General features: G+C 39.4%; 1 protein-coding gene across 1 annotated transcript in view; it reads left to right on the top strand.

The window, feature by feature from the left end:
- Positions 1-299: 299 nt before the first annotated feature.
- The window catches only part of IL18R1 (interleukin 18 receptor 1), an 18,261-nt gene continuing 1,998 nt past the window's right edge, over positions 300-16,562 (top strand). Inside the window, exons 1-8 of the mRNA XM_035894377.1 lie at positions 300-590; positions 6,591-6,768; positions 8,442-8,595; positions 9,101-9,163; positions 11,468-11,621; positions 11,800-11,933; positions 13,692-13,853; positions 15,469-15,627. Coding sequence (XP_035750270.1) covers positions 322-590; positions 6,591-6,768; positions 8,442-8,595; positions 9,101-9,163; positions 11,468-11,621; positions 11,800-11,933; positions 13,692-13,853; positions 15,469-15,627 — 1,273 coding nt within the window. The 5' untranslated portion in view covers positions 300-321. The remainder of the gene's footprint in view (positions 591-6,590; positions 6,769-8,441; positions 8,596-9,100; positions 9,164-11,467; positions 11,622-11,799; positions 11,934-13,691; positions 13,854-15,468; positions 15,628-16,562) is intronic.

The raw sequence follows: 16,562 nt of genomic DNA, 5'->3' as shown, positions 1-16,562 counted from the left end.
TGGCAGCTGCTTCACTGTAGAGTGAGGCCAGATTCTGCTGTTTGTGCCCATTTGATTCTGACACTGTTGGACCTAGGTGAAAGAATCTTAGGGAAATGTCCTTTTTTTTTTACTCTCCTTTGCCTTCTGGTTTTGCTTGGGTGAGGTAGAATAAAGACTTGGAAAATGGAGTTCTTGGACTGAAATAAATATTGCTGGAATAAATAAACACTGCCAAACTGCTCTGCTGAAGCAAAGTCACTTTATAAAAGACCAGTGGCACAGCAAATCACTTTAAAGCCAAGCTAATGGCATTTAATGAAAGAAGTACTTGGCTTCCTAATGTATCTTTTTTCCTCTTTCTCTGAAGAGAAGCTGTGTCCCCTTCGTGCCTCCATTGATGTGCTAGAAGGGGAATATTTTTTCCTTTGTTATCTTGAGTCGATGCAAGAACATTTTCAGGAAGAAGCATACACAATAAACTGGTACAAAGAAAATGCTGGAAAGCAGCAACTGATAAAGGAAACACACAGAATTGTTTCCCACATGAATTTCTTGGAGTTTTGGCCAGCTGAACTCAGTGACTCTGGGAATTACTCTGTCACTCACAGGTGGGTACAGAAGCTGGTGGGTGAACATCCTGCCTTTGCACTTGTCTACGAGGAAGCTAATTTCTGTGTCTTGCTTTGTATTGCTAGTGGCATCTGTACAAAGGAGGTGCAGGGACCTATGTTAACTGTGGTGTCATTTTCCCCATCATTTCACAGTAACCATCCAGGCAGGCCCATAATATTTACAAATAGCCATAGGCAGACGCAGCCTTTTAAAGGTTCTGTAAACCTTTTGATAAGGGAAGTAGCATTTCTGCTGCTTTGTGATTAATTACCTAAGCAAATGAGTGATGGGCAACCCTTCTGTCCACTGCCAAGTAAAAGGAAACATTTGCTTGTCTTCTCCACCAGACTTGTTCTTCCTTACTGCGTGGAGTGGATCTCATGCTATGAGGCCTGCCAAGTAGTCTTATTGTACAGTGAAGTGATAAATAAAGAGTGGCAGAGCTGAACCCTGGTTTCTGTGCAAGCCTTTGCGTGCTTGGAGCTGTTCAAAGAACAAATGGAATAATTGGATTTGATTTCTTACCTGTAAGACTCTTTCTACGCTGCAGAACATCCTGAGTCAAAAGGAGAGATAAGGGTGGGCCTCAATTATTTGGTGGTATCTTCATTAGCCCACCATGAAAGACTAAAGGGCTAAGTTAAAGGTTTGCTGCATGGAGTTCTTCTGACTAACTTGCACCAAAACTGTAATTCAGCATTTGCAATTGAAGCAGTAATTCATTTAAAGCAGGTTGTTTTGCGTGTAATGATTTGTGCTGTTCTCCAGGTAATATTTTGAAGGTTCCTGCCTGGTTTGTAAAGGTTATGGGACTGTGGATACTGAAGAATGCTCTCCACATTTATCCGGTTACATTGCAGACACAAGTTTGATAGTTTACAGTTTTAAGCTGGACTTCAGTTGCTCACTTCCAAATTAACTTGGAAGCTGAAAACTTCATGCTTTATTTTTCCATGTATCATGTTCATCTTACTGATACTATTTTAAAAAGTATTGAGTCATGGTATCTGAGATGCTAAATATTATAAATGTAAGCGTGCTGGTAGAATATTTGGGGTTTATGTGATTTCTTTTTAATTGTAGAGCACTCTTTATCCAAATAGTAGGTAAAACTTGAGAAAAATTATACTTACATATGTTGAACCCAATCTTAAGAGAATTGTCTAAAGGGTTGTTGAGTGTGGTAGTTTGGCTACTTTGTTGTGCAAGGTCGTGCAAAAGTGGTGGATGACTGAGTACAGACATTTCTCTGAAGTAGCACGGGTGAAGCCAGCTGCTCGGTTTGGGTATGTAACGGTTAACATTAGGTAATACCTGATGTAGGCTTGTCTGTTGGCATGGACCTGTACTTTTTGTATCAAGTCTGAATTTGGCTTTAAATTTTGGCTTTATTGATGGCCCTGATCAGTCATCTATACAGTCATGTCACTAAATATGGTGCTAAAAAGCTATTAATTCTAACAACTCGCTCTACTGCCAGCACCTAACCAGTGGTATAAAATAAAACTCTGACTTATTTCGGCATGGGGAAGGATAGGCAGAGAACATGCCTGAATTGCCAGGTTACTGAAGGAGGTTGTCATAAGGAGTCTGAAATAAAGGACAAAAGAGAGGAAAGCTGTGATAACCTCAATTCATGGTCTTTGCAGTTTTGTGATTATTTTAAGGACTTGGAGTAACGACAAGTAAGAACATGGTAAAATACAAGAACTCTGTACAATGAATATGGAAAAAATGTAAACTTCAAAACTGAGGGTAACAGCCTTATGTAAAGAAGAGATGACAGGAAAAGACCTCAAGTAAAACTTTTAGGATGAAGTTTGTTAAAATAAGTATTTGTGGGAAAACACAAAAATGTCTGAAGCCTTTGTGAAATGTCTTGATTGGCTGATTTGCTTAAGCAAGAAACTCAGAAGAAAGGTTTTGATTATATCAAAGCATTCATTTGGAATTAAGAGTTTTAGTTTTCTGCTTTTTTCCTTCATTTTCTAGGGCTGTATTAGGCTACTACATTTTAAAACTCAGTTTTGAAAGACAGCATTTTTATTTTGGGGAAAAAAAGTTTCTTAATTAAAAGAATATATTTTGACCACTCTGAAACAACTTTTTTTTGTTTGTTTCCCCAAAATTTCTTTCTGTTAGGCCCATACAGATACTCATTTTTCTGTTAGGCTCAGAATGAAGGCACACACCAGCATCTTTCAACCCTGACACGGGATCTCTTCACAGGTCTCACCACCGGAACAATAGGCATAAGGGGATTTTTTTTTTCATGGGATTTTAATGGGATCTTGGGCTTAGTTTATATGATGGTTCTCACTATTGGCAAGCATATTAAAGGAGTTACGTTTCAGCAAATGCAGAAGATTATTTGCAGAAACAGTCTTCTGCAGAGACAGGACTTTTAGTAGACTTATCGATAGGGAAAAATTGTGGGCTATTGTGGACTGCTGAACTGGTTTTAGGTTTCATAAGACTGACAATTAGAATGGAATTAGGTTCATTTCAGAGCATTTATAAGAGGTTAAAGTTTTGGTTTTGAAAGCAGACATTCTAAGTATATTTATCTTTTTTGTTTTCTACTATTTAATTCAGAAAGAAGTATTTGTAAGCTATATATGGGAAATGATTTTTAAAGTGCTTATAACTGTTCGGACAGTTTTAGTGAACAAAGTGAGAATTAAATATACTGCAGGTTTTTGAGAAGAGTCAGACAACACATGTTGACAGATTTTGCAAACTAATTAAATTTAGGGATGTTTTTTTCCTGTTGTCTTACAGCTGACAATATGCAAGAAGCGAGAGGTGAAAATGATGTAACAATGTATTTATGCTGTATTATCCATTTATTTTTGACTTAAAGAAGAATCAGAAGTTTTCCCATTAACGCAAAAGTGTCCTGCCGAGGCACAGCATAGGTAGCTAAATTGTGCGTATGTATGTGTTGATGTGTTCACGTGTGTTTGTTAGTATAGTAGACTTAGGATATAAAAATCAGGAATTAATAGACATCACCTGTAAGACTGAGTGTGTCCATCTTCAGCAACATTTCTTGAAAATACAGGATTTCATACGCACTTGTAGTGGGAGCGGTAAGCAGAAAAACCGTGTCACGCATCGTTGGCAGGAATTCTAATTTGTATGGTGTTTCATAGCCTATATCCTGTGGTTATCAAAGAAAAAAACAGAATACAAAAAAGCAGGTCATCTGCTTGCTCTGTGCTAGTGACCTTGAAACTGAGGGAACTTAACAGGTTCCTGAAAAAACTGAAAGTAGAGAGATCTGTGATGAACACATGATACATTTTAAGATCCTAATACTGCTCACTTCTTCAGTGTGTTTAGAACAGTTGAAAACAGTGGGAACACAAGCGTTTAGAGTTAATGTTGTAGCATGGAAGGCAGAGTGACAGTTTCTTGCAGTAGATTGAAATATTGAGATAACACTGGCTTGTTGCAGGGAAATAGCTGAGGGATGACTTAGAGCTAGCTATGTATGCAGTAAACTTGGTTTATATTCTCTAAGGGCTTTCACTTCCCTCTGTCCCTCCCCTGAGTCAAGCTAGTTTTTGTTGTTCCTTCTTGGTGGGTTTGGCGGGGGGAATTGAAAGGCTGTTAAGCCAGAAATGGTTTTGTTCCCCACAAATTATCACTAAAGAATGTCGGCAAGTGAAAACCAGGATAGAAATATAACTCAGACACTAGCAGCAGCAGCAATACAGCTTAATGCATTTTTTGGTTGAAAATCATGTATATGGCAGACAACTAGAAACTATGTAAGCCAAATTAATCTTAGTTTGCATAGGTATGCTTTTGTCATCTTCCAGGGAGCTGCTCCTTGCCAGGTTTTGTCTCATCAGGTAGAATATCTTGATCTACTCTGGGTGAAATCCTCATATTTGTTGAAGTGATTTCATCAAGTATGGTCACAGATGAAAGTCTCTGTGGAGTGACAGTGCTGAGGAGAACCTGTGGCTTTATTGATCCTTTTCTTCCATCTGCTGAATCTAGATAGTAAAATCATATGTATTTTACAGCTAGATCTGTAATTGCCTCTCCAGTAGTATATATACTAGTGTGATACCTAAAGAAACACACAGACCTGGTGGGATTATTTGGAACTAATGTTTATGTCTTCACCTAAACTTATCTTTACTGTCAGGGAGAGAGAGACGCCTTTCTGAGGCACAGATTATCTTGTCCTAAACCAAAAATATAAAATAGGTCATGTAAACTGCACTCTAAAGGGGTGGCTATTGACTGTGGTCCCACTGCTGACTGTGATCAGTAGCTCTGACTTAAATGTGTGAATGTGATGTTGAAGAATAGCTGAGAAGGACTCCACCCACCGTGAATACCCATGTCAGTATACAACTCTGATGGAAAAGGTTTGATAAGGTTTTTCCTGTTTATGACACCATAGATAACTGAGAAGCTAAACCACTGTGTTTTGATTTAGATAGTCAGTTGGAATTATGAGTAATGAGTATCTCAAGTGAGTAAGCAGAATAAGGAGAACCTGTGTAGGCTGAAAAAGGGCTACAATGTGAAGAGGGTGAGCAAAACGCATAAATGCATCCCTCTGGGGACCTTAAAAAGGGGGGGGAAATGCAAAACAAACCCAAACTTGCTCTAAATTCATCATATATGATGAATGATATCCCTATAGTTCTTCTGAATCTTGTAACAGTAAAAGGCATGCCAGTCAAGAATGGTGTTTAAACTGATACACTCATCAGGCTTGCTTCTCCATTTCAGCTGCTCTGTCCCCTCAGCCCTTCTCATCAAAATGATTCTTGACCAGTTTCAGTTCTCCTGGGAACAATTCCTTTTTCTTTTCTTGGAGACAGAAAGATTCAAACATATTTATGAAGATATGACTGATACTGGAGGGAAGTGCTCTGTGATTGCTTCTTTTGCTTGGTCAGACCCGACTTGCTCAGTAAAAAAAAGAGAGCTTTATGCACTAATTGTAAAATGTCACCCATTAACTTAGAGCAGCATACAACTTCCCCTTAAGCCCTAACTTTACGAAAGTTAGGCCAACTTTGCCAAACTTTAGCCAAAAGTCCTCCAGCTTCTTTTCCATCGGTAGTCATGTATTTAGACATATCCAGCAATGAAATAACTCGCAGCTATAGTCTGATTCTTTAGAGGAATATGTGGATAGAACATAATTGATATCTAAATGCCAATGGTCAGCTCCTAGATATTCAAAAGAGGCATTTTTGGAGCATATTCACTTGATGTTTTATAGATACTGTGTGGGACGTGATGACTCTGCTTTGGAAGTGGTAGCTCCTGGCTCTTCCAGTCAACCTGGGGTGGCCAACTATTGTAGATCTCTGATCAGTGCAGACTGAAAGACAGAGAGATGAATCCTTTCCAAAATGCCTTGTTTTGGAGACATGCTTGAATCCATAGGTGATTCTGTAATTCATGAAACTTGTGTAGCTTAGAAATACTTCCAAAATATTGGTGACTATCTGCACAGTATCAAACAATGAATAATGTTGCTTTATGAACAATAGCAGGGTTGCCCATCTTATTTTTGACATATTTTACAACCGTATTCTTCAGTTACTGCTTTAAGCTTTAGCAACGCATAGGAGATTACACCTGCAAAATCACTGGCCGATTCAAGGTCCTAAAACTCTTTTATGCTCACTTGTAACTATACAAGATGCCACAGATTGTTGCATCCTTATTCTGGTCGATATAGCATATATTGCCATATTTCATAGATATAATTATATGTCAAATGTTTTGTGATAGATGATTTGGTTTAGGTAACCTCTTTTGTTATGGGAAATAACACATATTTGGAGGTGGAAAAGTAATAAAGGGGAATATAAATAATTAGGTCACTGTAGATGTACTTTTTACCTAACAGATGTATTAGAGAATTTATTTGTATTTTGTCGTATAACTCACTAAGCTAAATTCCTTTAAAAAGCTCCTAAAACTGATTTTGCTAATTTTTTTTTTTTTCATAGCAATGGAAAACAAAATTTCACAATTCAAAAGTGGACCTTGAATGTACTTGAAAAAAATAAAAGCAGCTGTTTCAACAAAAATCATTTAACTACAGAAATTAAAAATGCTGGAACTGGTCATTCACTGAAATGCAGTGATTTATCTGTCAATGAAAATGACAGCATAACATGGTACAAGGTAATTACTGAAACAGTGTCACTCAAATTATTGGCTATAGAAACAAAGCTTCTGATTGCAGGAAAAATTAATTACAAACAAATTTTTAGAAGTATCTACAAATCTTGTAAAGCTTTAATTTCTCAGGTTATTAGGGAAAAAACCTTTAGACAGATAGACAAAAGAGTTTTTCTCTGCTCTCAGATTTGTTAGAGAAATGTACCTGTAATCAGAAATTATTAATAAACTGGTAGTTTGGAATGGTAAAAGATCTGATGCGCATGTCTGTTTGCTGATTTAGCCAGCAGCTGGTTTAGCCAGCTGCTACTTTGCTGATATGGATATTATCCTGACACCAAATGAGGTGCCAAGATATTTGTTTTACATTTGGCACATGCTTGTAAAGTAATTGCAAACTTTTCAATTTTGCCAAATGTGTAACAGATCCAGTTCTGTTCATTTTAGGCAAATCATTGGTCTTCTCTCTACCGGCTTTTGCCAGAGCATAGATGATGGTTGTGTAAGCACCTGTAACCGTTGGCTGTTGTGCTCAACCATGGGATGAAGCCCCCTGAACAGGTTTCTTCCACCCTGTCCCTATGCCTCGCCTTGACCAGTGTTCCTTATTCCTCTCAGGTGTTCTGGTTGGAGTAACAGACCCTGTTCATTCCATGTTGAATCCGTTTCAGGAAAGGATTTTGACAGCTTAAGTACGGGCATCTGGATTCTGCCTGGCAGAATGAGCCGCAGTCCTGCTGCCTTGTCCTTTGGGGCCTGGGAGGATAGGACCATTGATGGATAGGGCCATAGGTGGATATGTTTTCCACAGCAAAGGACCATACCCCAGACTAACCTCTCTCATGGCTAAGCCGAGTAATAGCTTAAATAAAAATTAAAATATTAGCCGATGCCTAGTATTTTAATGCCTCATACCGTGTGAGACAGATGAAGCAGCCATCCTTACGCCTAAATGTCCTTTGGCATTCAATTGGGTGAAAATTTTCAAAGCCTTCCTATCACACCCTAAGCTGAGAGAGATAAAACAGGGATGGTCACACATGCCTTTTGTGTAAGAGCCTGGTAGTAAGCATATGCATCCAGGAATCATCCACCCCCTGGACATTTTCCAGCAGTGATCATTTCCCTTCTTGATCTAAGGTAATTCAGACCAGAACCAAACATTGCTGTGTTTTCACAGGACATTTCACTTAGCATGTGCTATGACTTAAAAAACCCCCAAAAACCAAACCAGAGTTTGTTTGGGGGGATAGGGAGGGTAAACAAATGTGAGTCCAACTCTTGTCACTCTCTGAGATGGTCACTTGCCCTAGTGTTGAGGTATTTTGCTTTAACCTGAAAGCTCCTTATAAGTCTAGGCAACTTTTGGCCACAAGCAGATGACACCTACAGACCCAAGCCATCATTTCGAAAAAAATAGATGAGTGCATGTAAATTCCTGATACAGTATTTTTATACTCAGATGCTTACTTGGAATTGCAGTGCTCTCAACTTCTAATGCGTTAAATGTTCAAATGTTGCATTTAAGGGGCCCCCACTTCTTTGGGTGAGATAAATGCCATTGAGATAGTGAAAGAGTGATGGTGACACTTTGTTTCAAAAATAATTTTTAACTTCTTTAAGGTTTTGAAAGTATGTTTGGTACAGAATAGTATTTTCTGTCTTTATTGATGCAGGACTGTAAGAACTATGAAAATGAAACAGAGCGGGAACTGGATTTTAAAACCTTAACGGTGCAGCACTCTGGGATATATACCTGTAAAATTTTAATCAGTCATGAAGGAAAGATATACCACAGCACAAATACAATTAAGCTGGTAGTAGAAGAAGGTAAGAAAGCTTTCTGAAATTTTGCTTTTTTGTTTACCTTACTATGGAGACTTTTAATTACAGCTCTCGTTTGATAAATAGATGCAAGGGTGATCCAATCTGATAATCTGAACTATTTCAAAATAATTTCAAAAATAAAAAAGCAGAAGAAGTTTATATGACATATTAGCAATTTTGGAAAATTTATTTAGTTTGTTTTCCCTGCAGGTTTTTTTTTTTTTTTTAATTAGCTGCTGTAAGTCAGTCATACGAACCTACTAAGAGGTTTGTGGAAGAGCCTTTCCAACCATTGTAAATTGTGCACTGTATGTGTATGTATGTGAAAAATATTCAACAGGTCATACTGTGTTTTAAACTACTCAGTAATGCCAGAGTCCAGATATTGTTCTTTGAATTAAATGAAATCTATGTGATTAATTTTACAGATAAAGCAAATGTGTAATTTTTACTGTGGTAGAATGTAAGTAAGCTATTACTTCAATAGCAGCACTTCTTTCTATTTTAGATGCACCAGAGGCTGTAACTTTGGAGATAGTTGGACGTGATGAAGAAATTGAAACAGAAATAGGTATCAAATTAGTACAGGAATCTTTGTGGGAGCTACTGCATATATATGCTTTTATTCTGATCTCTTTACGGTTGATGGTCTGGTTAAGCATAATCAAACTAAGAATTGTCTGTGCACCCTCCTGGATCTGATCCATCTTCACATCTGGTTATGTTTTGCCTAGTGTATTCCATGATTGATATACAAGTACAGTAAATTTGCCCTTTTTCAGAGGCATAAGCTGAGGTTGCTGCTGTGACCAGCAAGAGACAGTGGTGGTGATGATAAACCATCTCTCCATGGCTTTCTTTTGTAGATAGCAAACCCCACAGAGTGATGTGTGAAAGATGTCCGGTTTGTTCAGCAAGCAGCAGTAATGACTAATCCCCTAGATACCCGGTGCAGCTGAGGATGTTATTCTGCAGGGAAAGGAGAAGCGTGAAGGCTGACAGTCCTGGCAATGTGGTCATGCAGACCTGTCACTGCTGCAAAGAATTGGTTACCTTGTCAAAAGCCAAACCCTTGACTGTGCTTCTAGATAGGAGTAGGTTAGGTAACACAGTCTGCAGGCTTCATGTGGTATTGGACAGGATCCAGGATTTTGTGATTGAGGCTGTAATTAATTTTTAAACCCAGAAATTTACCTGTCTTTTTCCTTACCTGTGCCTGAGGACTTGTCCCAACTTGTTCCCCAGTCCTTCCTTTCCAAGTCTGAAAAATCATATTTTCCTCCTCTGTTGCTCGTACGTGTATCTCATTTGCTCAGCCAGGACCTCAGATTCTAATTTTCCTTCTTTCCTACAAATACAGTTGGTAGGTCCTTTTTCCAGTGGTAGTACCCCAATCCTATGATGCCTTATGCCTCCCAACCTCCCAGTACACCCTTCTTGCACAGTTCTTTCCCCTCACTGTGCTTGTCCCAAGCCTTAGAAGGTAGCAGTGTTCACCATTAAATGAATCATCTGTCTTCCATCTCTTATCTGCCTTGATAAGATCATTTGATAAGGTCATGGAACTACCTAGTGAGTGATGAGACAGATGGCATGGTGGAGAATGAAGGGAATTTTGGGTGGCCTTTCAAAACTGTCATTGCTTAGATAGTGTTCTATAGTATTTTCCCCAAAACAGCTGTTGTGTATGGCAAAAAGGCTTGCAAAAAGAGTTGCAAGGTAGATGATATGAGAAGTTTAGGTCTGTGTTTCAATATGTGCAACTGTGATTTGGATTTCTAAGGTCCAAATGGAAGATGGGCAGATTTTCAGTTGGATCCTGCTTTAAGGGTTCTTAAGCAGTTCCACTGGAAGCATCCACTCTGATAAATCTCAAGAAGGCAGCTTATAAAGTGTCCCCTTGGAGAATTCCTGGGCGGGCTTTGCTTACTGGAAAGCATTTGTGCATGATGGCCTGAACAAGAACATGTGGCTTTTGTGGCTTAATAAAGGGCATTCTGGATGCGTTCCCTGGAAATGATGCTGGCACAGCCTAGAAATGGTGTAAAGTTGCAGATACACTCAAGTCAAGCTTCCCATGACAATGTTTAAGATAAAATGCCTTGCAAATCATCAAATCTCACACTGCAGAGCTGCAGCCTTCTGCCTTTATTTTCCCAAGCGTACAGTTGTCGTTTTACTTTTGCTCTTATAATTAACCAGACTCTAAGGGGTGGTTCCTGTCCCTTCCAGTTAGTGCTCTGAAATGCTGCAAAGTAGCTGAGTGGCTCAGTAACTTAATCCACACATTCAGGATTACGCTGATTTCCAGGTGGGAATCTGGGATGAGAATTTCTTCTATGAGACTTCAGCAGGGGCTCTAATGGGTTTTGTTTTTTCTTTGAGTAATAGCATATACTTTAGCTATTATAATCAATTGGTTGTAATTCCCCTTACCAGTTACTTACTTTTACCTGGCCCTGGGGCACTGGTGATAGGTTGTCCTCTCCTCTCCTCTGCCTGCAGCACACAGTTTAGTTCATAGAATCGTAGGATATCTCAAGTTGGAAGGGACCCATAAGGATCATCGAGTCCAACTCCCTTTAAGTTCTCTAAAGCCTGAAATGCTCTGGCCTGTTTAAACTCTTCTGAGAGTTTATCTGAGAGAAAGCAGTGGATGACTGTCACTCTGCAACAGGGTGCAAAAGAGCCCTGTACATGGTTGCCGAAGCCACCGCCAGTGCAGCTGGAACACGTATGAGACATCGTGCAGGGGCTACAAAGTCCAGAAAGGAGCACAGCTCGTGTGTTAAATTGCCTGGAAAGCTGACATTTTACTGCACTTTGAACATGAATGCTACTTCTGACTAGGTCGTCTCATGTTTGCTTTGTTTAGGTAAAGAAGAGATACTCAATTGCACGGGTTTCTTGGGTTATATGCAAGAAGATGCCAGCCTCTACTGGTTAATTAATCAAAATTTTCCAGAAAAATGCTCAGGTATCCCTGAGAATGGACCTTTGATATGTGAAGAAGAGTTAAAAAAATTACGGTAGGTTTCCTGAAAATACTGCACTTTTGTTTGTATGTGATAATGTCCTGCGCTTTGTGGACTTCAAATTCAGTAAAACGTCTGAGGTTATTTTAGAACTTTTTTTCTCAAAATCTGTGTCTCAGCTGGTTGTAGGTTTCTGTACAGAGAGTGTTGCTAACCCCATTCCTTGTTGCAGATTGGGAAACAAGTTCTATGTTACAAGGCTACTATGGATTAGAAAAGTAACAGATGAGGACATGCATCATAATTTCACCTGCATGTTGCAAGCTGATGAAAGAACACAAATAAAAACAGTGACATTGAAGAAAGGTATGGTATAATCTATGGATCATACAATTGTTTAGGTTGGAAAAGACCTTTAAGATCACCCAGTCCAACCGTTAGCCTAACACTGCCATCCCACGACTAACCATGTCCCTAAGCATCTCGTCTACCTGACTTTTAAATACCTCCAGGGATGGGGACTCAACCATTTCCCTGGGCAGCCCGTTCCAATGTTTGACAACCCTTTCGGTGAAAAAAATTTTCCTAATGTCCAACCTAAACCTGCCCTGGTGCAACTTGAGGCCATTTCCCCTCGTCCTATCACCGGTTACCAGGGAGAAGAGGCCGACCCCCACCTCTCTACAGCCTCCTGTCAGGCAGTTGTAGAGGGTGATAAGGTCTCCCCTCAGCCTTCTCTTGTCCAGGCTGAACAACCCCAGTCCAGGCTGAACAACCGCATCATACCTCATCATTAATCATACCAGCCTACTCAATCCTGAGGACAGGGTACTGATTTCAGAACATCTCTCTGGGTATGGCTGTCTGCTTATGAAGGCCCTGGTCCATCTAGTGCTGGACCTAACAACCCCCCTGGGTGATTTCTCCTGCTCTGAGGCAGGGGCAGCAGGGGTTGTCTGCTGGAGCAGCTGTGGGAGGGCTCCATAGTTCACCTGCTGCTGCTGTGGCCACAGCCGGGGGAGGCTGAGCTGGGCTCTGGCTGATAGACCCCTGGGTGGCACCTTGTTAGGTCCCACGACAGAGCATTCCCTGTGCTCCCCTACTCGTCACATTGGTGGGATCACAGGGGTTAACTACCCAAAGCTTGGTGCACCCCAGAGTCTGCTGTTTGGATCACTTTGTTTATTAAGCAGCTCTTTCTAAAATTAAAATCTGAGAGTTTGCATGGGGTTTGTGGTTTTTCTTTTTTCTTTTTTTCTTGGAAAGGTCAGTCTTTTATATTCCTGATAATGCCTGAAATGTTCTGGCCAACAGTTTCTCTCTTGTCATCTCTCTATCCTTCCAGATACGGAAAGCTGACCTCTACACTGTGGTAGCACTTCACATTTATACTCCAGACAACATGGGGATTTATGGCAAATGGGCATTCCCTTCTTGTTTTCCATCTCTCTCAGACCTTTTCAAGCTTTACTGGGAGGAAATACATGAAAATAGACTAGTCGAAAGATGATGTATATAATAAAGCACATGACATACAGACTACAATGAGCATGACTTGACAGTGGCTTCATAAAGGCTTCACAAAGATTTAAGGGTTAAAAATCTGTATTTGGAACTAAAAAGACAAAGATAACGGGGGGGGTGGGGGTGAGGGGGTGGTAGGAAGCCTGAAAGAGACTAGAAACAGAAGGAAAAAAAAGATCCTGGCCAAAGAGATTAAAGAACTGTTATGGATGGACTAAGAGAGGGATGGAATAAAAGAAAAAAATAAAGAATGCAAAGAAAACTCATCATAAAAGTGGGTGACCATGAGTTTGGGCTGCTGTACATCTATGAGGTTCTATAGTGTCAGTCTTGATCCCACACACAGTTCATTTTATGTGTGTGGAGGGTGAGTGAATGCATGCAAGATTGTTTCTCCAGTTTTTAGAGTAACACATGTTCTGTAGTTCTTCATCTCAGGACAGATGGCATGCATATGTGCTTGAAGTATTAGCAGGAAAGGATTCACATCAACACTGATTTTTGGGGGTGGTTTTAAAATGCCATCAGTATTGAATACAGTAATCTTTTCGTATAATAGTCTTTGTTAAGGCTATAATTTCCTGGGTTACTCTTTTACAGGCGACACCCGAGACCTGCCTGTGCACATATTTACAACTGGAATCATCCTTGCGGTACTATTTTCATGTGTTGCTGTAGCTGCGGTATTTGTCTGTGTGATGTTTAGAGTCGACTTAGTTCTATTTTACAGGAACATATGCAGAAGAGACGACACTGCTGGAGGTATGGCTTGGCTAATGCTGACATTGAAATAAGTGTATTGCTTAAAAAATGGTTTGTGGTAGGTTCTATAAAACAATCATCTTTGAGGAAGAGACAAAATAAATCCTGGATTTTTGTGAGTGGAAATAGCAAAGACTATGTAAAAGAGAACTTGATGGTCAGGTGCTAAAGTGAGTTTGTTGTACACCTGGAGCAGTAACAGCCGATAAACACACTGAAGATGCTGGCTCTGGAGCAGATAGTGGAAGGGACATGGTTAGATGCTGTTCAGATGCGCTCTGCTCTGCCATATTCTTCATCACAAAAGTTGATGAAGGTCGAGAAATTTACAATTATGTATCTGTAAACAGGATGAGCACTCTGGACTTGTCAGACAGGCGGGGTGACAGAAATTTGTTTTCACCTCACTGGTGCTCTTCAGTGAGGTGAAGGTTAAAATGCTTCCTTGACTGTAGAGGCCATTTCAATGTTAATAGGTTTGTCACTAAATGCACTTGAGGAGGGCAGGAGAGCACACTACCAGTATCTTACCAGGGAGCATCACTGCGACCTTGACTTAAGGAGCAAGCCTGACAGTTACACAATTCTGGGTATAATTTTTCTGAAAATTGTGGTGAAAAAACTTGCCGTATATACGTACCTGATTTCTTTAGCCCTCCTTAGGCTCTAAATCAGCTTGAATATAGCTTGAATGAACCACAGTGGTTGGAGATTTCTCAGTAATGGGTGGAAGTCATTGATGCTTGCCAGTGTTATGTATCTATCTGTAGATGTTGGGTGTCGCTGCGTACACTGGCTTACAGGGAGGATCTCCAAGAACCTGGTCTAGGCCTCCCTGGAAGAACTGACTGTCTGATACTAGGCAATGGTTTTCCTCCTCCTAGAACTCTTGCATGTGTAGGGTTTCATGGGCTTTAGTTTGTGTTCTCTCTTATGAACTACATGTAGTAAAGTATCTGGAAAGGGAAGCGAAGAAGTACAGTTTAAGATGCAAAGCTGCGTGCACCGCTGTATCAATTCAGATAGTTGTTCTGTGGCAAGGTTCAATCAGATATCACTCAATGTGGTAGACCTGGCCTCTGAATTGCTCTTGAATTTTGTGTTTGTAAATTACTGCCCAAAGCATGACCCATGGTATACTCTAATAATTAAAATAATAAATTGGTTTATTATTCTTTTTGCCAGTACCCATTCTACAGAACTACTTGATAGTCATAGATGAAGAGTAAAATAAATGTGGAAATTTGCAATATCACTTAAATAGCATTCTTATCAGGTTACAGACACATTTTTTTTTGCTTCCCTTCATTTTTTTGATCATCACAGATGTGACATTAACTGGTTAAGTTAAGCTGATTTTTTTAAAAAACAACTTAATGTAGAAAGGATATGTTATTTTCAAATATTTGCCAAATGCAATCAGAATCTTTTGTATCAAATTTAAATTGATACAGGATTTTTTTGTTTGTTTGTTTGAAGACTGTTTGGGGTATCAAAGGAAAGAGCAGGTTTTTCTAGATGCTTTGCTAATAAGACAATAACTTTGAAGACTGAAATGGTGGATCAGATACTCTGTTGGTTGCTAACATGACACCAATTGGTAATTTCTTTACAGATGGAAAAGAATATGATGCATTTGTGTCCTACCTGAAAGACTGTGTTTCTCCTACTGAAGAAGAGAGAGAATTTGCTTTAAAGATATTACCCATGATATTAGAAGAAAACTTTGGGTACAAGTTATGTATATTTGAGAGGGATGTATCCCCTGGAGGAGGTAAGTGTATTGAATATTCTTGTCATTGAATAGTCACATCATTTTCACACAAAGGTAAAAGTCTGTAATTAGAAGGAATTCTGTCAGATGTGTTGTGCATTGGGATGCTACATTTTTCATTTAACCTAGACTACATGCATTCAAATTTTGCATGCACACATTTTACATATTTTATAGATATATTTACAAAGCCATATACACCTACACACATACACACACACATCTTTAATTACACAAAACTAAAATGAACAGATGAAAAAGCTAGCATGGAGAAAGCTAAGGTGAGAACACAGATGTCAGATGTTTTACAGTAATAGTGCTCTTGCTCTGCTTTTGCTGAGAGCAGGCACCTATGAATGAACTCACATTTACTGCACAGAGCAGCTGCTGCCTCTGGAACTAATTATTCTCAGGTAACTTGTATGTTTGCTGTATCTTCAGTGTGGTGGTTGAAACCATTTTGTGAACGTAATGGATGCCATAACAAAATAGAAATGAGAACATGGAATTTTGTTTCTCTAAATGGTCTATGGATAGATGGCCTTTTGCAGATGCTTGGAAAAAAGATACTGGGGGATTCCATTTAGTCCAAAGATCTAGCTGAGGAATAGGATTTCACTGTTAAAGACGCAGAACAATAAGGTCAGTCAGCCTCCTTCACAAAGCAGGATCTTCTCTCCTTGTATCCATTCTTGACATATTTTTCTAACCTGAGAGGTGCCACAACTCTCCCAAGCCATTTTTTTGAGTTATTCTTCCTCCTTAAGTATTAAAAATAAGCTTTCTGAAGTGTTCAATCTGATTCTTTCAATAGTTTTAGCTTATTTCCTTCTCTCTGGTCTGATCCATTGTGAATATGGAAAACAGAGTATTTCCTTCTATTTACAGGAGCCTTTGGTGTGTTGTAATGCCCTTGCCAGCCTCCTTCTCCTCTC

This window comes from Egretta garzetta, unplaced genomic scaffold (genome assembly GCF_000687185.1).
Source record: "Egretta garzetta isolate BGI_Z169 unplaced genomic scaffold, ASM68718v1 scaffold5, whole genome shotgun sequence".
NCBI lineage: Eukaryota > Metazoa > Chordata > Aves > Pelecaniformes > Ardeidae > Egretta > Egretta garzetta.
Note: the sequence above shows the minus strand (reverse complement) of the source record. Positions and strands in the feature narration are given on the sequence as shown.